The sequence below is a fragment of the Cynocephalus volans genome, chromosome 1 (assembly GCF_027409185.1).
Source record: "Cynocephalus volans isolate mCynVol1 chromosome 1, mCynVol1.pri, whole genome shotgun sequence".
Taxonomy (NCBI): domain Eukaryota; kingdom Metazoa; phylum Chordata; class Mammalia; order Dermoptera; family Cynocephalidae; genus Cynocephalus; species Cynocephalus volans.
Window position 1 is genome coordinate 48,107,927 of NC_084460.1, and position 27,964 is coordinate 48,135,890.

The 27,964-nt window shown below is 38.4% G+C and overlaps 1 protein-coding gene across 6 annotated transcripts in view; it reads right to left on the reverse strand.

Annotated features, from left to right (window-relative positions):
* The window catches only part of BCAS1 (brain enriched myelin associated protein 1), a 95,941-nt gene that overhangs the window by 33,452 nt on the left and 34,525 nt on the right, over positions 1-27,964 (reverse strand). For 5 of the 6 annotated variants that reach the window (XM_063075764.1, XM_063075740.1, XM_063075758.1 and 2 more), the window contains exons 4-6: positions 14,361-14,513; positions 13,388-13,432; positions 6,404-6,616 (exon numbers count right to left, since the gene is read on the reverse strand). In XM_063075764.1, the coding sequence (XP_062931834.1) occupies positions 6,404-6,616; positions 13,388-13,432; positions 14,361-14,513 (411 nt within the window). Of the gene's footprint in view, positions 1-6,403; positions 6,617-10,887; positions 11,023-13,387; positions 13,433-14,360; positions 14,514-27,964 lie in introns of all 6 variants that reach the window. The other variant, XM_063075725.1, reaches the window with a different exon arrangement.

A 27,964-nucleotide genomic window follows, 5' to 3' on the forward strand; every position in this document is an offset into this window, starting at 1 on the left:
ATGTCCATCAGTTCATAAAAATTGCTGATATTTATTAGCAATTAACTTATCACAGCGTCTGCACATAGTGTGTATTTAATTAATGGTACCAATTTTTATGAAAGTTAGGAAAAAGAGGCATTGGCCAGATCTATTAGACTTATTTAAGGCTTTTCTTGACTAATTCTATGTTGCTTATGAAAGATCATTAAGTTTGCTCAGGCCAAATGTATGTTTGCTCCTGAACATCTTATTAACAAACATTTTTAACACTGCTTTTAGGTTATATTAGGTTCCAAAGTTGGAATGGGGCAGGAAATGATGTGGTCTCACTTAAAATCTTGGTGATCCCTATAGTATAGTGGCACATTGACCTTTGTAAAACAAAAATTCTAGGTCATACTAACTTTAGCCAATTGTGCCAGTATTTTGAGATCTTCATCATTTATATTTAGGACTGCATTAATGATTCTACCCAGGTCGTAAACTTGTTAAATGTGCATTTTAGGTCATTGTCCAAGTTTCTGAAAAAACTTTGAACAAACAGGACTAGGGTCAGATTCCAGAGGCCTTCCTGAAGAGAGATTCTTGTAGTGTGTTTTGTTTTGTTTTGTTTTTACATGATGCCCGTGTTTTGTTTCTTAATAAATATTCTCTGTAGGCTTGCACCCCTTCATCTTATTAGCATGCATTAGATGCAACTGTACAGATTTGAAAAATAATAGCAATACTGACAAAGATAATAATAATGATAACAACCCACATCGTTGGGCTATGTGTCAGGCAGAGAGTTAAGTACTTTGTGTTAGTGTTCCAAGTCAGTATTGGAAGTGGAAGCAGATCTCCCTTAAATCTATTAAATGTTTGCTCCTACCCTAAAGTCATTCCTCTCTTTGAGGTCTGAGTGTGTCTGTACACTTCCTGAAAGCTGACTGATGATTAAAGCATCCTCACTGAACCAGCTCTTTGAGCCATGCCTGGATCTCCCGTTTGATCTGTATTTGCACCCAGCATGGTTTCCATGCTCAACACACAATGACAGATGAAGGCCTTGGGCCACTGTTTCTTCCTTTTCTCTGTATGTTTCCATGTAGCAGTAAGCCTATGAGCCGAGGAACCAGGAGTCCTGGATTCCAATTCATTATTTTCCACTGCCAATGAGTATATTGTGATGCACAACCTCTAAAGCGGAGGAAAGATGACTTGATTCTTCCAAATCAGGGACAAGTTCAGGAAACGAATTGCAGAGACAAGTAGGGAAAACTGGATGACACTGCTGACGGAGCAGTTCACTTCAGTGTGCGTGAGAGAAGAGAATGATTTGAAAGTGCAGCTAAAGCTCTGCAAGCGGAGAGGCGTTTACTAGGTCCTTAAGCTCCCCAGGATAGTCAGGGAACATGTAGAGTGTGGGATTCTCATTCAGATCTCAAAAACAGAAACAATTCCAGTTTTCCTCAATGAACAGGACATCTGGCTATTGCTGAATCTAAAAATAGTCCAGCTTCATTAACAACAGCAGTAAAAATCCATTTTAAATCTACAGGATCTTGTCTGGACATTCATGTTGCTAGCAACAAGGAGCTAAACAGCATATAACTTAGTATAAATTTGCATGCAAGGATTCCTTGCCTTTAAAGAGCACATTCAGTTCTTAAGAGAAAATTTCTTTAAAGCACTTAAACCGACAGATCTCCTGTTGCTAGCAGGTCTTCCACAAGCATCATTTTGATCATGTGACAGCTGTTCTGAGTTCACTGATTTCACAGTAGCCCTAAGACGTTTTCTATCAAACCCAGATTTTCCCCCCATCTTTCAAGTACTTCCTCAATTGTCTAGCAATATACATGCCCAGACTTTCTTAACCAGAATCCCCATGGGAAGGTATAAAAATCTGTATGTGAAACAAATAACCCAGATGATTCAGAAGAGTTTTTAAACTCTCTACTTTGACCTACTGACTGTTCCCTTTTCTAAACACTCATAGCATTTGTACTCCATTGGTTAATACCGGATTGCAAACTTCATTATTTTAGAATGGGGCTATCACTCACTGAATACCAGGCACATTCTTTTTTTTTTTTTTTACTCAGTCCTTCCAGTAATCATGAAAGGTAGATGTCATTGGCCCATTTTGTACCTAAGGAAACTGAGGCTTGAGGGTTTAAGTGATCAGCTAAAATTCAAACAGCCAGTAACCATAAGAACTGAGATTTGGTGATATGTCTCTGTGGCTTCAGAGCTTCCATTATTTTATTATTATTATTTTTACCCCAGCATTTGTATCCCCCAAAGGAAAGCAGGAAAATGGCTATATAGAAGACATTCCAAATATATCATTAATCAGACATGCACATGTGCACACACACACGCATGTGCGCATGCATAAGTATCATGTTCCTTCAAATGGATTTCTTGTCCCTTGATAGCAAATGAGTCTTGTACTTATTTTGTACTTAGGGTGGCACTGGCTCCAGAAGCACACATAGCCATTTTGTCATGATCATACTTGAAGAAATGATGATATCCATTGAGCACGTACTATGTCTCAGGTGCTCTGTATGTATAGTGATTGGTTTCTCATAGCAACACTGCAAGATAAACATGGTCTTGATTCTACAGATAAGAAGATCAGGGCTCTGAGTGGCCAAGTATGTTGTCCGGGATTACAGTTCCAATCTTTCTGATTCTGTTATGCAAGATTTGCCATGTACAAAAATTATCAAGTTTATCTGTCCCAACCCTCTCATTCAACAGATGAGGAAAAAGAAACCCAAACAGGGTAAATAACTTTCTTAATGTCACAGACAAGTGGCAACCCAATTAAGCCAGAACAATAAAGGGCTTGTTTACTCCAGGTAACTGAACTTTAAACATTTTGGGAAAAGTACGATATAATTTGACATTAATTTTTTCAAAGGTTATTTGTGTTGTTTTTTTTAATAATAAGAACTACTTTAGCCATCAAGACTATAAATCAAAGTAACCTGTACTTTCATATCTACAGTCCTTTATGGGAAAAATCTACTTCTGGTGTTTATAACTACAGACTTGTACACTTTAAAATCAATTTGTTTAACAGCTTCTTAATTAAGAGAGAATAAAGAGAGGTTAGGGTTAGTTACCAGTGAAAATGTAAGAAGTTCCTAGCATTTCCCTTTGTATTTTTCAAAATTTTTACAAGGGTGATTTTATAACCACAAATGGCGTGGAGGTTCCTCAAACGATTACAGATAGATCCACATATGACCCAGCTATTCCACTGCTGGGAATATACCCAGAAGAATGAAAATCATCATGTTCAAGGGACACCTGTACTCCCATTACTTATAGCCAAGAGTTGGAAGCAGCCCAAATGTCCATCATCAGATGAGTGGATGAGGAAAATGTGGTACATCTACACAATGGAATACTACTCTGCTGTAAAAAAGAATGAAATACTACCATTCACAACAACATGGATGGACTTAGAGAAAATTATATTAAGTGAAAGTCAGGCACGGAAAGAGAAATACTGCATGTTCTCACTTATTGTGAGATCTAATAAAAATAAATAAATAAATATACAAACAAAATAAATGGTAGGGAAGGGGGAAGAAGACACAACAACCATAAATTCCTTGAACTTAAGAATTGTTAAGATAAGTGAACAGATATGTTTATGGGGGGGAGAGGGAGGGGGAAAGAAGAGGAATTGGTAAAAGGACACAAAAATCAACTACATAGTATACTGGTAAATTAAAATTAAAATAAATAAAATAAATTTAAAAACCACAAAATTTGTACAAGGGTGATTTTATAACCACAATCTTTCCAATTTAAAGAAAAGAAAACAAAGGTCTTCATTTTGTTTTTATTACAATATAAGCTCCCCCACAAGGATATAAACTAGGAAAGGGCAGGAATTTGCTCACTGCTATCTTTTCAATGCCTATTAATTAGCACAAACTATTCAGCACAAAAAATTTAGCACAAAGAAAAAGATTAAAATATTGGGAACAAGTAAAATTTTCATAGTTTTCTTCCATATGGAGCTTTTCTTTCTAAAAAAGATTGAATGCAAGTAGAAAAAATGTGATACTACGATACAGGTGATTTGGTTTTTAGTTTCTTCATTATTTTAAATAATTTACTAAAGAAATAAATCTAAATAACAGTGCAAAAGACAGTGAGACTGAAATAATAATAAATAAAATTCTACCATTAAGGAGATGAAAGTCAAATTGTCCTGACTTTTATTTTCAATGAGAACAGTTTGAACTTCAAAGAGGAAACATCATATCCCTTATAGATTCCAAACATTAAAGGAGCACAGGAGGCAATAGCTTAGTAGCTTTCCCAAACTGGACAGTAAGTACAGAAAGATGAAGCGGTTGTCTTGGTTATTTACTTAACCCTCCTGAGCATGGAGGAAATAAATGACGTAGGTAGCAGCGACCGGTCGTTGGCCACTTTTGTGCTAGTGCTGTGTTAGGGGTTTTGCCAGCATGATGCCATTTAATCCTCACCTCATCTCTATGACATAGGTACTCTTATTTGCATTTTACAAATGAGGAAACTGAGGTTCCTGGAGATGAATTGGAACTCAAAGTCAGATCTGTCTGACTCCAAACTTTTAACCACTACATCACTGTTTCTGAAACTTCAGTTATTTGCCCATAGCCTTTACGGTTTTTGCCATATTGTATGTGTCATCTGTAGTAGGCATGGATGTGCACTGCTCTGATTTCTCTGCAAAAAGGACAGCCTCCACCTAGCATGCCTTCAGCTCCCACTGCAGTGTTCATATGAAGCCCTGCTCTCTCTGATGGCTCTTGCCAATGACCGAGCATGGTGGGATACAGGGCCATTCATACCCATCCAGTGTGGGACTCCCAAGATGGGCAATCTGGTCTCTAGGATTCCACACTGGCCTGGCAAGTCTTTCTCAGCAGCTCCCTCAGTCTGAGGCTTTTCCAACCTGCTCTCCTTCCTTCCTCCTCTCTCTTCCCAGATGTCAGACCCTCACTGTGGCCTGAAGGCTCTTTCTACCTACTTCTGCCCCCTCCCCTTAAACCTTCACAGGCATTTCTCTCCAATAAATCTTTTGCATGTTAATTCTGTCTTGGTGTCTTGCTTCTTGGAGGGCCCTAATTTACCATTACTTACTTAATATCAGTACCATTATTTGTGTAACACTTTTCATTGGATTCCTTTTAAAACTAAACACATTTTGTCTCACCTTGAGCAAAATATATGTTAAATCTCAAGTTTAATGTGCTAGCTCTACTTTCCCTAATGCATTTTATATATAAATATGATAATTATTTAAATGAAAATGTTCAAATATGGGTTATTTAAGTCATTTCCCCTGCCACCTATATACACATATAACTCACTTGGGAATTGTTCTGTACAGTATACTGCTGGCAAAAGATATTTTAAGATAAGTAATGGTGGTTGGTGAAGCAAGAGGATTAGAACAGAATGTCAACTGATGTCATCCAAAGTTTTCATGAAATATTGGAGTTTGTGTTCTGGGAAGAACCAAGAAGGGAGATTTTTGTACAACAAGAAACAGACAGGAAACAGGCTCAGAAATTCAGCTGGATTTTGGACACAAGAGTAAAACTGTCACCACGGTGGCATTTGTATTTATCATCTGCTTTGCCTGACTCGCCAAGTGGCACGAATTAGTAAGTTAGATTTTTTCCAGCTCTGTGAATTTCCACCCCCTCACCCCTGAATTCTTGCTCTTCTTTTGGCCAGATGTAAAACAGGCAAGAGTTCGGAACACGTGTGGCCCTGGGGATTGATTGCTCAGCAATGATGCTGAAGGAACAGCTCTCAGAATTGCTCAGCCCCACCCACTCCATTTCTTTGCACATGCCTCAGGTACCCTAATTCTAGAGAGGAAAAAAATCACACAGTGATTTGAATTTTCCTGTCACAGAGCACAGTATGTGCTTGCCCTGGTGGACACCCTGGTTTTCTAAAAGGAGAGGAAGACCTAGTGGCTCACAATGGCTGATTCTACACAGCTAGGGGGAAGCAGAGGCAGAGGCCCCCAAGGTGGTCTATCTCCCCAGGGTGAGAGCGCTCAGAGGATACCAGGAGGAAGGCAGAGTAACAAACTGTTTTAGAAGGAAAAGGAAATCATGAAACACCACAACCCTCCGCCATGAGTTGGAGTCATCCAAAGACTGAAAATTTCTACTGGCTCATTTCCTTTCCTTCTCCGTGAAACACATGTTTTGACAGGCATTTCATTCTTTCCAGAAGTACATTAGAAATTTTCAACTCAATGGCAAGTTGAGTCATTTTGGAGAAGAAAAAAAAAAAAAAAAAAACTGCATACATTGTTGAGTACGATGACTGGCCCAGTGGAAATAATCCCTTCAGTCATCCTAGCCCCAAGGACTCTCCAAATCTTGAAAACCAGACTTACCTTTTTCCAAAACAGTTTGCCTAGAGGTGAAGAGGTGGGTCCCGATTTCTCCTTGGCACTTTCCTTTGCTGTTTCAGTGGATGTCACAGATTGCACGTGACCTGATGAGTTGCAGCCTTTAGGATTTTTGGCTGCAGCTTGGGTCTCCTGGGGTATAAAGTTGGCTTTGTCTGACTTTAGGTCAGCTGAATCAGTGGGTGACTTTTCAGCACCCTATAGAGTTAAAAGAAATGAAGGGGAAAAACTCAAAATGATCTCAATATTTCAAAGGTGAAAGTTCTCTTTTTTTACTAACATGGGCTGGAGTTATGTGTATGTTAATTTTCTTCTTTGTAATTTTCCATATTTTCCAAATAGGTTACCATGTATGCAGATCTGTGTTAAAGTCTTGGAAAAAGTCAATGTTTTCCTTTTGGAAAAAATAAACATAGACGCATTACTAATCCTGTTCGTTATAAGTAACTCATTAGGAATCAAGGGGACTGTAAGAGTCCCTTTGCTATTAGAATGTGAAATTCTTACCTAGGCTGCTGGTCTCCAAATGGTTTTGATTATGTTCTCATCAGTAAAACATTTTGAACATGCACCCCCAATACAAGCATATTTGTTTTACGTATATATTATGAACATGTATTATTAATAAAATTAGAAATTAAAGAAGGGTTGAGATAATGATAATTAAAATAGAAGTTCTCAAAATTTCCCCCCATACTCCACTTTGGAGATCATAGTCTACACAGGCTATACAGGATAAAGCGGCTGGACTAGATCTGAGTGAAGGGGGCTTGAACTGGAAAAGCATCTGCAAACCCCATTCTTCACATTTAGATGCAGCCCCCCACACTCCACAACTAAGACTTCTTCAATTGTCATTCATTGGTCCTCATGCCTCCCTCTCTCCCTCTTTCTCTGTCTCCCTCTCTCTATTTGTGGCTTTCTCTCAGAGGTCCAATTCCAGGACGTCTGACTCCTTCTGTGAGGGGCTGTTAATTTCTACACCCTGTCCCCCACCCCAAGTCGTGAGATAAGGAAAGAGTTGGGAGAATTATAGAGACAACCTATCCCAGCATGAGTGAATATTGGCATTAAACATTTTAACACCAGGTCCACCTGACCTAACCTCTTCACACCAATCATCTGCTTCTCATGATTTTTGCTCCAGTGACTTACAACTCAATCTCTTTACATTTCTAGGGACATCATATCTTTGATTACATTTTCTGACTGAAAAAAATATGGCAGTAAAAATGGAGTGTGGACAAATTCAGGAAGTTTCACAGTATTTTTGATACTGGAAAGAGTCTTAAAGACCAGCTGGTCCAATGCTTGAATTTTCACAGATGGGGAAACTGAGGCCCAGAATTTGCCCAACACTAAATAAAAGGTACCACCTGGCTTCACAGCTGGAATTCTGGCTCCTGTTTAGGGCTCTGTCCTTGAAGTTCATTGCCTCTCTAAAGGATGTTTGCAAACAACATCAATTTACTATTTGATGCAAGACACAACATCGTCTCTGCTGACTTTTACGGTACTAAAAGGGAGTCGTTTAAGGAGCAGATTCTAAGTTCAAAACATGATAAAGGACTAAAGTAGGGAAATGACTTTTGTGATCATTGATACTGGAATAACCCCAGTTCCATTTAAAAGTGTACTAAACTGTATACTGCTAGAATTAAAATAACCTCTGCATTTTATAGACAGTGAAGTCACAATGGTGAAGCTCATAAAGTTCTGTGTTATAAATCTTCCAGTCTTGTGCACCTGGCACTATTTTAGCTCTAAATGGTAATTAAATTAAAGGGGACTGGTTGAATGGAATGTACCCCTTTCCCACACTTCTCACTAAGTAGCTTGCTTTCTTTTTCAAAAATATGAGAAAGCATTATTTATTTATTTTAAAAACCCTGCATAAGTATGTCCCAAATATTGCATGGGACATACTTACATTTGTACTAAAAAATTATTTTTTGTTTATCCAAAATTAGAATTTACCTGGGTATTCTATACTTTATCTGGCAAACCTACCCATGAAATTCTAATCTACTAGGTTTGCAGATTTTGTGTGAAATAACCTTACCTTCTTAATAAGTTTTCATCTTGTTTTCACATTAGGGTATGGGAGAGAGGAGGTGTTAGTAAGATGTCAACATTTCACCAAGAATGAAAACAATGAATGGGTGGCAGGGATCACGTGAGCTGCTGCTGATACTTCGGGAGCATTTCTGGATGTGGCAAAAACATTCTAGAACCCTGCCTCACCTTGGGTACACGTTGTCATCAAACATTGGCAGACGCATGGAAAAGTTTGATTCTGAGGCATCGTGTGCACTTAAGCCAAGAAGAAAAGATTCAAATTCAGCAAAAGAAAGCTGACACTCCTATTATTATAACAATAAACTTATTTACTAATTTCAGCCTTCCACACTTTTTTAAACTAAGAAAATTCTTTTTATAGGAAAGAAAATTGAGATGTAGAGAAATGAACCCAGTGGTTAACCAGAATCAGTAACTATTGTATTTTTTACAGCAAAACTAGAAGATGGTGTTTTATCCTTGAATTTGGCTGGGTTTCCATATTTCTGTCCTAGGTTAAAACCTCATGGTAAATCCAAGGGTTTAAATCACACACGCTATAATCCTGCAACAATGGTCCTTGGTAGAATCTGGCTGGTCATCTTAATGACCCTATTTTGTTAACTTTGTGGACAACAGAATAATCAAAAGAGAAAAAGAAGTAAACTTTCAAAGCCAATGAGTTAGAACAAACTACTGAATAAATGAAAATTCAGAAGATTTGAGAATTTTCTCCTTACCTTAATTTATATTTATTTAAAAATACACCAAATGTAACTCAAGAAAAAACTCTGCAGTCCTTATATCTGTATTACAGAATCCCAGAAAAGAATTTTTCCTCTATATCTTCCTAGTAATCCAGAATTCTGTCCTTCCCCCAAATACACCTTAGTGGCAGGCTGTGAGGCCACCGATTTTGGGAAGCCCTAGAAATAATAACACTGAACTTGGGTGGTCCAATTATGGATGGTAAGAGACACTGCAGATGGGAAGTTTTGTCATGCATAAAATGAATGTCATAATGCAATGCAGATCTGGAGGGAAAGTCCCCTAGTCCAAGTGGGAGTTAAACTAGATGGCTCTGTACGAGATCTGATGTGTTTCACTAGCAGTTGCTAAATTGTCTCCCACATACAGTTGGACCACTTTTTAATTTTCTCTCCTCCACTGTAATATCTATCATCCCCCTCCTCTCTTTACCAAAAAAAAAATAAGCCTGTATGGAAATTGAAGGGTGGCTTTGTAAGACAGTTTATTTATGCAAATATAGTCAGCTGTGATAACTTTCTAGGAAGGTTTTATTTGTATACACAATCCTGGGACTATAACATCCAGGTGGGGAAGTTTTCTAATATGTTCATTTAACTTGGTGAATGATGGTTAATATTTTAAACAAATTTCCAAGCACTCTGATCCAACTCAGGGATCCTTTTAATTGATAGTTTCAGACAAACACGGGCATCTTAGATATTGGAAGAGTGATATCTCCAAAACTGATTTCAATGTCATCCTACTTTCCTGAGGACATGGAAGTTTAATTTGCTCTGCCTCCATTCATTGTTTTTTTCTGCCTGGGCTTTTATTTGGGTTCAGCATAAGCTTAGTTAATACTAGGGTTGGATGGAACAGGCCACAGAAATATAAAATTGTTATCTTGAGGTTAGTAGAGTATTTCCCAAAGTGTAGGAAGCATACCACTGATGAGTCAGAGATGGTTTTAGGTTGTGCAGAAATATAACGTTAAATGACATTTAAATAGTGAAAATACTTTTTCCTTTTCCAACTCTCATTTAATCCTGATAACATCCCAGGTAACGTCTCAGCCTCATGCTGGTATGTCTTTAATGTTTTTCTACTACTGGTCAATTGCCTTTTAAGAAAGCTAGAAAGGGCATCTGATTCACAAATCATTTTTAACACAAGTGAGGTAGCTAGATTGTAATATCTTTCTTTATTAGCTTTATTAATGGTTACCTTCCTCCTATGAAAAATGATTCTGGTTTTCCAATATGATATAAAGTTTCTTTTCAAGACATATTTAAATACAAAATGGATCAATTTCAATATGAAAATATCAAGTAAATGATAGTTTATTTAAAATGGTGACAGTGGTATGCAAACGACCAACATTTGGAAAAAACACTGGGTTAGAAGAATAATCTCAGAACCCTGGTCCACACTAGGATGAAAACAGTCTGAAATGTTTATAACTATGGAGACTTTAAAAAAAAATCACTGATTTTTTTTTTTTTTAAATCAATTCACATCATCTTTAATTCCCTTTTAATGATCTCAGTTATCCAAGGCTCTGTCTTCACCAAAGCAGAGCTGGGTGGACATAGTATGGTATGGATGCTGTGTGGCAAAGACCAGGGTTCTTTTTTTCCCTCCTAGTTTAACAAGATACAGACCTTATGCCTAAAGAATTTTCTAAAGGCGAGTCCTAGCCTGGGGCTATCCAGGTGCTTTTTCTTGGTGCTTTTAGCCTGGATCTCAGATGTCTTCTGACCAGCTTGTCCATCACAGACACTTTCTGCTTTGGATGCCTTTTGGGCAACAGCAGTCACAGCTTAGAACTTTGTTTACAAGCAAAACCCATTTCTTTCTGTTGCTTTAAAGTGCATTAATACACTGTTACAATTAGCTACTGTTATATTCCCCCTACTCCCTTACCAAAAGACACCATGTGAAAATTTATGTTTTTTAAACTCTCAAAGATGATTTGCTAAACAGCATATTCACAGTCAATTTCAAGTACTCGTTGACTTTAAACAGGATGGCCTATTTAAATGACCCAGATTAACACATCTCAAAAACAAAAACAAAACATAAAAACTCAAACCAAGACAAAACTAAAAAACCCACATCTCCATTTGCTAAAGACAATAACAGGACACCTAAGCTCTGTCTACATGACTTAAAATATGCAAATAAAAAAAAAAGAGAGAGATAATGCAGTCCCTGCTTGGTAGTTTTAAATATCTAAATGCTGTTATCACATGGGAAAGAAGAAATACCTGCAGAGAAACAATTCATTTTTGTATCCTGGAGTTAAGGCAAATACTGTTGCTGACTGGCTATCATTTTCAAATCGATCTCCTTTGATTCGGTATTAGAAATTTCATGCAAGCAATATTACCTGCAAAAATTTCAATTCACTTCTAGATGAGCAGATCTCCCAGGCAAAGGAAATGTCTAGTGAGAACCAGTCCACTGAGCTAAAGTGTGGGGGAGATTAGAATAGAAATAACCCAGCTACAATCACTCAAAATTGTTGACTCAAATTACAAATAGCAGGGGGTTGTATGTGGGGCATGTAGGGTACTAAAAAATGGTACAGACTTTTCAAATGCATGAATCCAAGAACTTTAGTAGAAAAGATGTCAAAAAGGCAGGAATGAGAACTAGGTTCATAGAAAAGAGGGCTGTTTGTGGGTGTCCTGGACAACTGACATTCACAAAACCCTCTTTTGAGACCCAGCTCCCCTTGCAGTGACCCCACATCTCTCTGGGCAGGACAATGAGATTTTATCAGGGATGTACATTCAGCTGAGACCATATTCTGGGTCAGGGAAGAGTCTTGGTGCATGACCATCTGAAGAGAATGACAGCATCACGTCACTTGGGAAGCCATACAACACACCTACATACCCCTCTGTTTAGAGCATATTAGGCTGGCCACATGGTTTCAAACAATGCAAGACAGAACCAAACATTCGACCTAACCATTCATTGAACTTGACCCTAGTGACCTTGACAAATGAATAATTTTATAGGAAAATGCATGTGGATGCTTCCGATATATACTTTTTCAATGGCAGAAGAAAATTCTAGAGGAAGCAATTAATACAACACTAATGTAATTATGTCACCTGCCTTGCACGTGATTATGGAACATTTAAATAGAGCTCCATGGTTTACAAGGCACTGTAACACCTTCATTCAATCCTGGGGTCTGGGAGAGAGAATTTTTATTGTCCCAGTTTTACAGATGTGGAGACTTGGGTTCAGATAGGTTAGGATCACACCGCTATTGAGTAGCGGAACTGGAGCTCAAACACAGGGCTTCTGAGACAAAATCTAGGATGCTTTTTTTTACAATTAACTCCTTCAAATATGGGTAGCAGATGTATGGGGCTGGCCAAGCCATTTATTTGATTGCAGTGTCTTTCCAAGCACTGTCAGTTATCAAAAGAAAGACCCAAGACACTCATCTGTCACCAAGTTAAACTTCCCTCATAGTTCCCGTGAAATTTAAACCATGTGTTCCACCAGAGGCCTTGTCCAATATAAAGGGAAAACATCTCTAGAGAGTAGTTACTCTAAATCAAACTTATTTTTAGGGGAATTGGCTGAACTTCCAGGATGACAGTGAAAAATCCAGGCCCTGTGTGGCATCCCAACTCCTTTACATGGCTCTCTGTCTGGCTAGTGTCCCACAGCAGCTATTTTATTTCACCAAACAATCATCTTTGCAGTGGAGATTCATTTTTTTTCAAATAACGTCAAACACAGAGGACATATTTTTTTAAAAATTAAAAATATAGCGGCTTTTGTCTACTCTAAATAGAGTCTTTTTTACTACATTTCCTGAGTCTCTCTATATATGACTGAAAAGAATAAGATGATATAAATATCAGGATTCTGCTCTTATTCTGTATAAGAAATTGGTTATTGTGACATCATTTAGCCAGGACTGGCATATCTTTCAAGCTTACCACTAAAATTTTCATTAATGTACCATGAACATAAATGAAATATTTTAAAGACAATATAACAGCACTATTAAATTGCTAACTATGTATAGGAACATATATTCACATATATATATTCAAGAACAAATGAGCAGACACAAATTCAAATCCAATACTATGCACAAACCTCAATATGTACACACTTCACACTACCTACCACATCTTCTGGATCTTTTTTTGCCTCAGCTTTGTTAGGTGAAACCTTAAAAATTTGAGAAAACCAAGTGTTAAAAACCATAGCTCTTTCGAGTGATTTTTATTTCACAGACACATAATTCTTTAGGATGACGCAGTTCATACAGGCAAAGAATGAAATGAGAACTAGTTTTAATTCAGTAGAAACCCAAGGACCTCTGGATAGTAAAAAAGTTAACAACATTTATATTTTCTAATGAAATGCATTAGAGTAGATTTACACATTCATTAAGAGTTTGACCACATTCAAAAGTGTCTCCCGAAAGGTCACAGACTTCCCGTCACTTCAACCATTCCTCCAAACACATGTGTAGCCCTTCCATGTTTGTGGCACATTCTGTTGACTTGTTTTGTTTTATCTTTTGAAGTTAGTCTTGATATTTGGAAATAGCTCACACACATTTGGGGCTGTCTATTTAATTATGCATTCATGCATTTTGCTCTGTTTTGAGTGTCCGCCATGTGCCAGGCTGTGGGCTCTGCCCTGGGGGGTCAGAGATGAGAAAACAGTGCAAAGATGGGGTCCATGCCTGCATTCAATTAAAGTGGTGGACGAAGACACAACAAGATAGAAAGTGATTTCTACAGTGTTTTATCTGTCATTGGAATGGTAACACTGCTTCGATAGGTTGACAATACACACAAGAAGACATTTCCTAATTATTTTTATGGTCAATGATCATGAAACATCCAGTTGCAATGGAATTCCATTACAACATAGCTCATGTCACATAGTGTGGCACCCACTGTTCATATCATGGCTTCCTTTGCAGAAGGCCTGATGTAACACAAATCCCTGATGCAGTCCCTGTTCTCCCATGTTCCAGCTAATGAAAATCCATACTGCACCACAATGTTCAAATATGCATTACTCTTAAAATTAACACAACTTTTGAACAGTAAAATTGAGGAAAAAAGAGGAGGAAACTACTTACCAGCGTTTTGAAGAAACTCATGATAGAGTTATTCTCTGTTGTATCTGTGGTCTGGCAGCCCACCTCTGCAGTCTCCACTACTTCTGGGTCCCTGGGGACGGAGCAACTCAAGGTTCCGATTTCTTGTCCTTTTTCCTCGTCTTCCACTATGTCCTACAAAACAGATTTTTCACAGTTGCAACTTGTTGAATGTGGACATTCAAAGTAATATGTTTGCTTCACACCCCTATCTCCCTTACCCCCTAATTCCAGCCATACTTCTTCTGCCCACGGGTGTGCAGAACAATCAGGCACTTATGAGAGTCACTCTTCCCTCCCTCCCCCTTTCTAACATATTCTGCAGTTGAGGTTGGTTGGAGGGACATTGTTTGGAGCCAAAGGGTAATAAACACAGCAGTGCATGTCTCATTCCAAATAAAATCCCTTTCTCCCAATTCTACAAAGAGGATGTGTCAGATGCCAATATTTCTCATCTTGTGGTCTCTTGTCTAATGATTTGTATGTGATCCCCAGAGAGGTCTCTATTTGATTTTCCACAATCCCCACAGTGGGGAATCATATCAACTAAAAAAGAGTGCTAGTATTTTACAGCAACTATTCTGCTTTTGATCTGGGGGTTTATCGGTGCAAGGGATGTGATATGCAGACAGATTTCCTCCTCTAACTCACCCAGGGGGGTAGGATGCATTCAGAATCTGTCCTCCTTTCTCCACGTCCACCCCGACAACTCTGGGCCAAGACACTGTTGCCCCTTCACTCATGGCAGCAATGGCTCCCCGCCCCCACCCTGTCTTCTTGGGCTCTTGGCCCCTTCGATCCATTCTTTATTCAATCCCACCTTCCCACTCCTTACCATCCTCCAATGGCTTCTAGTGGCCCGTAAAGTCAAGCCCAATCTCTAATACAGGATCCCCGTGTCTTCCATGGTCTGGCCCATGCCTAGGTCTCCAGCCACTTTGTGTGACTGTCCTTCCCTCCCTTCTTTCCAGCCAGCTTCCTTAGAGTTTCTCAAACACACCACAAGCTATTTCTGATCTCATGGCTCTCCATCTGGAACACTCTGCCCCTCTGTCTGTCTGTAGGTAACTCATCCTTCATGTCTTAAGTGTCGCCTCTTCAGTAAGGCCATCCCTAAACATCCATCTAAAGCTTCCCCCTTATTATCATCTCTTGCCCTTTTCCATCTTAGGTGTTACCACATTTCTGTTTGCTGGGTCACTATCTGTCCCTTTCTTCTTACCAACACCAGACTGTCAACTTGACAAAGATGGGGATTCTAGCTACTTTGCTCACTGCTGTTTCTCAGGTATCAGGGACAGCAAGCAAGGCCTACAACAGACATTCAATAAATATGCATTATTTCACTAATAGATGAATGAATGTAAATAAATGAAAATTTTACATACATGGGATGGTGCTGTCTGTCTCAACTTCTTTTTCCCACATAATGAAATAGCACAGATATCTTCCCATTGCAGTACTGCTAGACCTGCATTATTCTTCATGTCTCACGTGGTTTCTATTCCGTTGTTCAGTTGTAACATTTTTATTGCCTATTACCCATAGTGATGGGCATTTACATTATTTATAGTTTTACATCTAGGGCACTGTAAGCTGTGATAAAATGGACATTCCACACTTTAACTTTTAATCACTCATGTGTATGTGTATTTTGGGGGATAAATTACCAAAAGTGGAATTTCTGGGTCAAGAGGTATGCACATGTTGTAACTTGATAAATATTTTTGCAAAAAAGTAAAATACAAGATTTCACTAGAAAGGACCTTCAGGTACGTCTTTGGATGTGAGAGTTGTTTGGAGCATCGGCAGGAGTGGCCAGTGACAGGCGGAATATGTCCAGGGCAGGCAGGGCAGCACGTGGGGCTGGGGACTGGCAGTGGAGAGCTCTGTGTGGAGGGGCAGCGTGACTGGACTCTCACCTCCTGGTCTCAATCACCCTCTTCCATCCTCATCATGCCTTCCACTCCCTTGTGGTTCTTTCCTTCATCCCAAGGCCTCGGGATTCTGCCTTCCCCAAATCATCTTCCCACCCCCATTTGCTGCCAATTCACTGACTTAGAGGAAAATGGAAGGAAACCTTTTTGTTTCCCCACTGGGATTTCTAATAATGTCCCGTGTGTGAGCTGGCAGAAGCCCACAGGAAACCTGGCATTTCTGTCTATTTTGACTACTTCCTGCAACAGTGGGGAGCGGGACATGGCGGCATTGCACCTAGACTCCTGGAGTTTATATCCTTCTCTGGGGTCAGTAGATTCTGGAAACCCAGTATAAACTGATATGGGTTGACTACTCGGACAACTGAAAAACAATTTAACTAAATTTAATGACCATTTAATAAGCTATACATGTTCTCTCTTCTTCCTAAGCTATAATTTCAACAAGCTTATCCAACCTTAATATATCGTTATTTATTATAGGATAATATATAACATCAAATATTTTTATATACAACATGCAAACCTCTGTACAAATGAGTGCATTAAAAATATGCCATCTAATTTTTACAAGAACTTTCTGAGACAAATATTGCAACTAATGGTTTTTCAAACAATGAAATGAGGCACAGAGAGGTTAGGTTACTTGTCCAAAGTCACACAGCTTGAGAGGAGCAAATCTTGGGATTTTAACTCAGAACTGCCAGACTGAACATCTTAAAATGCTAGAGACCACTTGGTCATGAACATCAACTTAGCTAAACTTATGTAGTATGCAGTAAAATTTGACATAACAGAAATTAAATCCACGTGCTGGAAAACCAAGATCTTCATGGGGAGTGTATATAGATATATACTGAATCCATAAATTCCATAACTGAAGAGCTCTCATAACTTAAGTCTCCCCCAAAGTACTGTACTTATAACTTGTCTAAACCACATCACTTTTATTTCTTGAACAATCTTTTCTTATGCTCATATAGTTTTACATCTATGTGATAACTTCACAAATCTGTTATGTCACTTAATTTTTGCAGAGATTGTGCAAGGCATTTTTCACATGAGGAAACTGAGGACCAAAGAGGTTTGAGCATTGTGTCCAAGGCCGCACCATTAGCAAGTACAAGCATTAGCTGTGGTTCAGTCTGTCCAGCTCCTCTGCTCCTGGGATGACAGGACCTCCCTGCTCATCCCTGGAGCTCTGTCCTTCATCCATTTAATCCCCATTACTTTTCTGACCTTTTCCAGTTTTATTTTTTTCATAGGTCACTTCATTGTAGTCCCATTGGACTTCTGGCTGTTCTTTGCACCTGAGCTTCTGTCCACCAGGAGCACTCTACCTCACTTCCTTGAAGTCTTTTTAAAATGCCACATTTCTGTTGAGGTCTTTCTCACCACCCTTCTTTAAATTGCTATACCCCTATCCCAGCATACCCTGTTACTGCTCATGCCCTATTTTTCTTTTCCTAGCACATTTCACTTCTAATACAAGTGCACTTCAAAAACCACAGAAAAATAAAATTAAGAGATAATATGAATCTTTCCATGAACTTTTCAAAGTACCCTCATATATCACTGGCTCTCCCACCTCCCGAGGACAAGTGGCAATAGTTTTTTTGGTTGTCATAAGCTGGGGGTGGGTGGATTACTACTGGTATAGAGGGTAGAGACCAGGGATGCTGCTAAACATCCTACAATGCACAGGATAAAGAACTATCTGGCCCAAGCATCAAGTGTGCTAAGATCGAGAAACCCTGCATTGTATTAAAAATTACTCATTTTGTTTTTTGTCTCTCTCTCTCCTCACTAGAATATAAACCAATGAAGGCAGGAATTTTTGTTCTTTTTGTCTCTTGTGTTTCCCCAGCATCTAGACTTGTGCACGTAGTAGATGCTCATAATTATAAATGAATGATCTGATCCAAGTGAGACTATCAATCATCATTTTTTACCCATTACATCTTCAAATATTTTTTCTTCCCTCACTTCCTCTCCTTTCATGACTCCAATAACACGTATACTAGCCTGCTTAAAGTTGTTCTACATCCCATTGATGTTTCTTTCTTTTTTCTTTTTTCTATTCCCTTTCCCCCATGTTTCCTTTTGTATACTCCTATACTTGTATCTTTAAATTCACTAATCTTTTTTTTCTGCATTGTCTAATTTTCTGCATCATCTAATCTGCACTTAATTTCATCCAGTATATTTTTAAACTCACACACTGTAGCATTCATCTCTAGAAGTTTGATTTGGATTTTTAAAACAAATCTTCTATACCTCTACTTAATGTTTTAAACATATGAAATACATTTATTCTAATTCTTTTAATGTCCTTTTCTGCCATTTACAACACCTGTGCCGGTTCTAATTAGTTTTGATTGATTTTTCTTCACATCATGAGTTACATTTTCCTGCTTTTTTGTTTCTCTGGTAATTTTTGGTTAGATGTTAGACATTGTGAATCTTACTTGTTTGGGTGTTGGATATTTTTGTATTCCTTTAAATATTCTTGAGTTTTGTTCTGGGATGTAGTTAGGATAGTTGGAAACAGTTTGATCCTTTGAGTTCTCAGTTTTAAGATTTGTTAGGCAGGACCAAAGCATTTTCTAGTCTAGGGAGATAGCTTTCCCCACTAGTGAGGGAAGACCCTTCTAAGAACTCTACCCAGCGTCTCATGAATAATGAGGTTTTTCAGTCTGGCTGGTGAGAAAAGACACTATTTCTGGCCCTGTGTAAATACCAATATAGTACTTCTAATCCTTTCAGGTGTTTTGCCCCCACGTCTACACTAGTTTCCTCATATAAATGCACAAGTTAGTACTCTGCCCCATACTATGGATTTTTCTTTGTGCATCCTTCTCTCATGTACTTTGTCCTGTGAACTCCAGCTGTCTTGGTCTCGGGAATTCTGCTGTTCCTGCTCCCCATGCTGGGGCCTGGAAACCCTCTCAAGGCAATGAGTGGATGCATCATGAGGCTCATCTCTTGTTTCTGGTCTCTCAGAGATCACTGTCTTTGTTGCCTTATATCCAGTGTCTTAAAAACTATTGTTTGATATATTTTGTCCAGGTTTTTGTCCAGGTCGGACAGGAGGGTAAGGCCAGTCCGTGTTTTTCCCCCTTGACCAAGAGCCTCTCTTCTGTTAAAAGCAGACAAGTGTCAGTAGAGGTACAGGCATCCCCTGTAGCTGGTAATAGGTCAGGAGATTTTAGGTGGTACATGAATCTTTGAGCTACATTACCATGTGAACAGCGATGAGCATCAAATCAGGCTTGAAAAGAAGGTAGTTCCCTATATTTGAATTGATAAGAAGTGCATTTGAAATATAAATGTTGTCCTCTAAAATTAACAGTAAATCTTGCCTTCAGAGTATAGCAAACCTCATGATATTAATGAGTGATAATGATCGTGAGGATTATTTATAAATGAATGAATGAATGAATGTCAATGATCAATGTCTTTTCTTTTTTTAACATGGACTGGTGTTCTATCAAGTAATTTTGGAAACCAGAATTTAGCCTCATTAGCTCCCACTGCTATTTGTTCTCACAATTCCTGTCTTATCCCTACTCAACATACTAAATTATGACTGTCTGCTTAATCGTCAGCACTACCTGCTTGACCGGGAGCTCCTTGACAACGGGCACTGTGTCCGTCTCACTCACAACAGGTTTGACTAGTTGATAAAAGCTCTAATACCAGAGGCAGAATCTGGGTTCATCTCCCAGTTCCACTTTCTACAAGTTGAGGGACCCTGACTGCAGTCTTAGCCTCTCTGAAACACAGCCTCCTCATCTAACATGGGATTAATAATAAGCCCTACCTCATATAATTTGCTGTGAGTTTTAATGAGAAATAATGCATGTAAATTCCTAAGCATAATGCCTGGTATAGATGCATTTAATAAATGTTAGCTAAAATGGCAACAAGAAAACAATGGAAATGCCATATGATTTGCAGAGTTCCAGACACAAAATAGATCTGTCAGAAGCATTTGCTGAATGGATGAATGAATACAGAGTAAATTCTTTTCTCTATACCCTTCTATACCACGCTTTTTACTCCATCTTGTCTTCTCTCTTCAGCCCGGTCACTCTGAACCTGTCTATTCTTCAGGCTTGTGCTCAAGTCTGCCTTCTCCCACTGAAGTCTTTCTGGGTCATGTCATCCATGGTGGCATATAGAATTTCTCTAAATTTCTATAGCACTGTTCTCTTGAGCATTCACTTGGCACTTAGCTTATGTACTTAGACCAGCCTAATTTCAAAGCCCAGGTTGGAAGGGTCAGCATTAAAAATGGGGCTTTTGTGGAATGCCTACAAAAATACTTAAAGCACATTTTGCTGAATATTTTAAAAGTAATGATAACTCACATATTCTACAAACATCTCATTTAGCCCCAGGACTCTTTCCAGATGGAGACATATTTCTTGTGAAATGCCTCATAAAGAGCTGGAGCTTCATAAAACTAAAAGCAAATAAAAGCCATGGCTTTAACAATCTTGTTAGGTTTCCTGTTAATTTCCAAAAAAAAAAAAATTGCTTTGCTTTGGAAGAAATGCACTTTTAAAAAACAGGTCCTAATATGAATTGAACTTTTTATAATTCCAAGGTATAATTAGGATCCAAGCTGTTAAGCTGGTTGAAGAGAAGGATGGCTGAAAATCCTGTTTATAGCAGATGAATGCCAGTATACCTGTGGGTGAAGTGATTTTACTTTAGGTGATATATGCGCGCGCGCGTGGACACACACACCTGAGGTTATTCTTTTAATGTGTGTTATGGACTGAAAGTTTGTGTCCCCTCCCGCCAATTTGTATATTGTAATCCTAACTTCCAATATGATGGTATTAGGTGGTGGGGACTTGGGGAGGTGATTTAGGTCATGGGGGTGGAACCCTCATAAGTAGGATTAGTGCCCTTATAGAAGAGACTCCAGGGAGCTCTCTACTCATCCTTTACCATTCCAGGATACAATGAGGACTCCGCAGTTTGCAACCCAGGAGAAGGCCTCCACCAGAACCTGACCATGCTGACAACCTGATCTCAGACTTCCAGCCTCCAGAACTGTGAGAAATCAATTTCTGTTGTTTATAACCCACCCAGTCTATGATACTTTGATAGCAGCCTGAAGTGGCTAAGAAAATGTGCATTAGAAAAATATTTCTAGCATCAAACCTCTGATATAGGTATTTGTTGATTAGGTGAAGCCGAGTGTAAAGTACATTTTAAATAAAATTTTAAATAAAAATATTACATGAATAGTTGAGTAGGTGTTTTGAAGGTGAGCCACTATGAAAATGGTATAAGAAATAAATCTAGACTGAGAAATTCCCCAGTAGGCCCAATTAAGCTGTTGCCTAGGAACAAGTTATTTATTTCCCTCCATTTATTCATCTTCATTCAATAACTATGTGGGGTATTGTGACTAGGTACTGGCTGCATGAGGCATTACAGTGTTAGCATGAGCACTGCAGCTGCTGGCCCAGACTCAACCCCCTCCTCTGCCATTCATACCTGTGCAACCCTGGCCATGTTTCCTAACATCTACGAGGGGTCTTCAAAAAGTTCATGGAAAGATTCGTCTTATCTTTTATTTCTATTTTTCCATGAAGTTTTTGAAGTACCCATGTATGTCTCAGTCTGTTTATTTGTAAAAGTGGGGTGATGAGTAGCACCTGCCCCTTAGGGGTGTTGGGGGAGCAACTGGGATAATCCATACAAAGGATTTTAAACAACGTGTAGCACACAGTAAGCCTTCAACAAATGTCAGCTGTTAGTATTTTTCATTACAACGGTGAGCTGTGAGAATACAAAAATGAATCAGATCCATTCTTCTCTTCCAGGTGCTGAAAGTCTCATAGTGGATAAAGGCCATAGAAAGGGATTAGTACTGTTAAAAAGACAAGTGGGGCCGGCCCCGTGACTCACTCAGGAGAGTGTGGCACTGTTAGCGCCAAGGCTTCAGGTTGAGATCCTATATAGGAATAGCTGGTGCACTCACTGGCTGAGCGTGGTACAGGCAACACCAGGCCGAGGGTTGCAATCCCCTTACCGGTCAGAAAAAAAAGACAAGTGAATTGCACTAGCTCACTGGGTCTCAGCTTGGCTGTATATTAGAATCAGCTGGGCAGTTTTTAAAAAAATCATATGTCAATGCCCAGACCCCACCCAGAATAATTAAATCAGAATTTCTGGAAGTGAAGCTCAGGTGTCATTATATTTAGAGTTCCCCAGATGATTCCAATGTGCACCAAGGTTGAAAATGGTTGAACTTGAAAAGGAAGCAGCATTTGCCACAGGCCATGGAACCTGTGTTACAAGTGGACATGCAGACATTGGGGAGGGATGGGGTGATGATGGAAATTAGAGCATAAAAAATGTAGAAGAGGGGAGGTGAGGATGTGTGTGGGGGGAGTTGGGGGTAGGCCATTCAGTTTAGCAGAGGCACAGGGGGCGTGAAAGGCAAGGTAGTTAGAAAAATAATTTAGAGTCAGGTTGAGGAAATGCTGAGTGGTAACTTAAGACATAGGTGCCACGAAACGTGTCTGGGTCCAGTAGCCTCACTGTCCCTCACTACCAGGGTGCAGCACAGGGCAAAGGGGCCCACAGCACTGAGGAGCAGTGGAGAGTTGTTTTTGGGAACTTTGAACTTCCCACATCTGGGAAGGTGAAGTACACCTGCTTTCTCCTATTCCTCTCACTAAGGACAATAAAAAGCCATGGACATTATATAGAAAGCATAAAAGGACTCTAGAAAGTGGAGAGGAGAAGGCAGGCTAGCTAGGGACATGAGAAATGACACAATGGTGAATTCCTTGGGTTTCCTTTTGCCTCATATTTCCTTGACTTGGAGTTCAAGAAGCCAGCAGCCTGGAAACACCAAGGAGAACTGACAAAAAAAAATATCCTACCCCAAAGCTTGCTCTCTCTGACCAAAGGACCAGGAAAGGGGCAGTCTAGCAAGATAAAAAGCCTTTAGACAATAACCATACTGCTTCAGACAAATAGCACAGAAAAGACTGTGTCCCCACTATCATCCATGTCAGAGAAAGTGGGTATGGAGTCTAGACTTTCACCTGTAACATTGTAACAAGACAGCCCCAGTACCCCTGCAAAGGTCGTGTCTATGAAAGCCAAGGAGGGAGCTGGGACTTCCATCCTCTCCTGTTGGGAAGGAGCCCCCCATCCACCACGGTGTACCTGGAGACCAAGTGGGGAGCCTGGATTTCTAGCCCAACCCAGCAGTAACGAGGTGCTCTGCCCTCTCCCCACTGGGCTGGTGTCAGAGGAGACCTAGTAGAGTCAGCATCACCCAGTAGTAATGAGACACCTCCAACATGGAATCAGCAGAGACCATGTGAGCAGAGAGAACTCCCACCCCTACCCAGCAGTAACCAGGAATGCTCCCTTCCCTGCTGCAGTGTAGGCTGAGGGAGGAACCTGGACTTCCATCTGCACCTGGCAGTAATGATCTGATAGCCTGCCTACCTCTGCTGGAATGATGTCAGGGAAAGCCAGCTAAGACAGGAGGTTTAAATAAAAGCCAGAGTCTCACAGTACCAAAATATTCAGATTCCAATAGAAAATAACTCAAGAACTAAAAAGAACTAGAAAGGTCTAAAACTTAATGAAAAAAGACAGTTAATAGATGCAACACAGAAATGAGATGAGAGAGATGCTAGAATAATCTGACAAAGATTTTAAAGCAGCCGTAATAAAAATGCTTGAATTAACAAGTGTGAAATGCTTGAAATAAGTGAAAAAATAGAAAGCCTCAGCCAAAATATAGAAGATATAAAGAACTAAATGGAAATTTTAGAACTGAAAAATACAAGAACCAAAATAGAAATACTAGTGAATGGAATCAGAAACACAGGCAGAGACAGAGAAAAGAATTAGTGAAAAGGCAAAGAACACAAAAAAGAAAAAATGAGAGAGAGCACAAAAGAATAAAGATACAAATTACCAATGTCATGTATGAAAATGAACTATCACTTCAGACCTTGCTGATATCAAAGGGTAAGAGAATGCTATGATCAATGCTACATACATAAATTTGACAATTTAGGTAAAATGGATCAATTACTCTCAAAACTCAAACTATTACAATTGACCCAATATGAACGTCCATATAACTATTAAGGAAATTGATTTCATAATTTAAAAACTCCTAAGAGAGACATCTCCAGGCTCAGAAGATTTTACTGGAGAATTCTACCAAATATTTAAAAAAGAATCAACACCAATTCTATACAAACTATTTTAGAAAACAGAAGAGGAAACACTTACTAGTTCATTTTATGAAGCTAGTATTACCCTGATACCAAAACCAGATGAAGACAACACAAGAAAAAGAAAAAAGGAAAAAGGAAACTATAGATCAATATCCCTCATCAGTATTGATGCAAACATCCATAACAAAATATTAGCAGATAGATTTTAGCAATATGTAAAAAAGAAGTATCCATCATAATTAAGTGAGATTATTACAGGTTTATAAGCCTGGTTCAGTACTTGAAAATCAATCATTGTCATGTACAATATTAAAGGAGAAAAGTCACATGATCAAAACAATGGATGCAGAAAAATTTAACAGATCTGACAAAATTTAACCATCCATTCATGACAGAAACTGTAACAAAGATAGTAATAGAGGAGGACTTTCTTAGCTTAATAAAGATCACCTACAAAAAAATTTAAAGCTAACATTGTTCTTAATTCTGAAAGACTGAATGCTTTCCCCCTAAGATTAGGAACAAGGTCAAAATGTCAACTCCTACCACTCTTATATGTCATACTACTGAAAGTTCCAGACAGTGCAATAAGGCAAGAAACTGAAATAGTGCATACAAGTTGAAAAGGAAGAAATAAAACTGTCCCTCCCCATTATTAGATGGCATTATTGTCTACTTAAGAAATCCTAAGGAATCAACAGAAAAACTCCTACAATTAATAAGTTAGTTTAGCAATGCCGAAGGATACAAGAAAAACATACAAAAATGATCTATATTTCTGTATACTAGGAAAAAACCCATGGACACTGAAATTAAAAATACAATACCATTCAAAATTGTACAAAAACAAAATACTAAGATGTAAATCTAACAACATGTGCAGAATTTATAAGCTGGAAACTATACAATGTTGATGAAAAAAAATCAAAGATTATCTAAGTAAACAGAGAAACATACAATGTTCATGGACTAGAAGACTTACATAGTAAAGATGTCAATCCTCCCCAAATTGATATACAGTTTAATGCAATTCATACCAAAACTCCAGTAAGATATTTTGTAGATATAGATAAGATTATTCTAAAATTTATATAAAAAGGCACAGGATTAGAATAGCTAAAAATGCTTTTAAAAAAGAATAAAGTAGGAAGGATCAATCTACCTGATTTTCAAGCCTTGTTATATAACTACAGCAAGCAAAGTTCTGTGGTATTGGTGGAAACATAGCCATACAAGACAACTGAATGTAACAGAGAACCTACAAATAGACCCATGCAAATATTCTTAACTGATTTTTGAAAAAGGTGCAAGAGCAATTCAATAGAGGAAAAATAGCCATTTCAACAAATGGTGCTAGAGCTATTTGACATCCACAGAGAAAAACAAAATAAAACAAAACCGTCAACCTAAGTCTTACACCTTCTAGGAAAATGAAGTCAAAACAGAACATAAACTTAAACATAAAATGTCAAATATAAAATTTTTAGGAAAAAAAGAAGAGAAAATTTCTGGAATCTGTGGTTAGGCAAAGAATTCTTAGACTTGGTACCAAAAGCAAAATTCATTAAAAAATGATAAACTGGAATTCATTAAAATTAAAAGATTTTGCCCTGTGCAAGATCCTGTTAAAAGGATGAAAAGAAAAACTAGAGAGTGGGAAAAAATATTTTGCAAATCACATATCTGACAAAGGACTAGTATTTATAATATATAAAGAACTCTTACAACAACAGTAAAAACAAACAAAACAATTCAATTAGAAAATGGGCAAAAGATATGAAGAGACATGTCACTGCAGAGGATATACAGATGGCAAATAAGCACATGAAATTTCATTAGCCATTAGGGAAATGCAAATTAAAACCACAATGAGATATCACTACACACCTATAAGAAAGGCTAAAGTAAAAAATAGTGACAATAGCAAATGCTGACAAGGATGCAGAGAGACTAGATCACTCACACATTGCTGGTGGAAATGTAAAAGAATACAGCCAGGAGGAAAAACAGTTTAGCAGTTTCTTAAAGAATTAAACGTGTGACTACAAAACCACTCAGCAATCGCACTCCTGGGCCTTGCTCCTGGAGAAATGTAGACTTAAGAATCACATAGAAACCTGTGCACTAATGTTTATAACAACTTTATTTATAATTGGCAAAAATTGGGAATAACCAAGTGTTTTTCAATGGATGAATGGTTAAAAGAACTGGTACATCCATAGCATGGAATACTACCCAGCAATGAAAAAGGAAGGAGAAAAACAATACTGATTGATGCGCTCAATGATCTGGATGAATCTCCAGGGAATTATGCTGAGGGAAGAAAACCTATCCAAAAAGGGTATCTACTATATGATTCTATTTTTATGACATTCTTGAAATAACAAAATTATAGGAATGGAGAACATATTAGTGGTTGCCAGGAGTTAAGAAAGGGGCAAAGGAGGGAAGGAAGTGGATGTGTCCTTGTGGTGATGGAAATGTTCTCTGTTTGACTGTATCAATGTCAATATCCTGGGTGTGATATTGTACTACAGGTTTGCAAGATGTTACCACTGGCTGACACTGGGTAAAGGAATTTCTCTGTACTATTTCTTACAACTGTATGTGAATCTACAATAATCTCAAGATTAAAAAGTTAAATAAAAAAAGCTTTATAGGCTAGTGCAGGAAGAGTAACAATGAAGAACTACATGAAAAGTCTAACAGTTCTGGAATAGTTAAATAAATCAGCATGTGGTACTAACACATGGAATTAACCTACAACCATGTGATGGAATATTTTGCAGCTGTGAATTATCTGAGGAATGTGTAAAGAGAAGGAAAAATCCCCATGATAATAATGCAAATGACCAATCTTTGTGTGTCAAGCCCAACGCTATGCTAGTTAAAAAGATCCCATTTAATTCTTACAATGATCCCATGCAGCATATACTATTTGTAATTTCAGTTTTACTGATGAATAAATTGATGTGTGAAAAGAATAAATAACTTGCCTAAGGTCATAAAGTAGAGCTGGGATTTGACCCCAGGTCCAGATGATTTCAGAAGCCAAAAGCTTTTAGGTAGCATGCTGTACTGACTTGCTCATCTGCCTTCTTCAGGCATTTATTCAATTAGCATCTTCTCACCAGGGACTTTCCTATTTTAAGTTCCCTCCTCTCTATCCCTCTTTCTTGCTATATATTTTTTCACTTTGTTGCCATCAGTCATACAACGTATTTTACCCAAATACATATGGGAATTTAGTATATGATAAAAACTAAAATCTATGGAAGTGAAAATGGACTTTTTAATAAAATATGTAGGGACAACAGAGCAGCCATCTGGAAAAAAAAAATAACTCAGTGTCTCTACTCAGCCATCTGGAAAAAAAAAATAACTCAGTGTCTCTACTCAACCCTATGCTAGG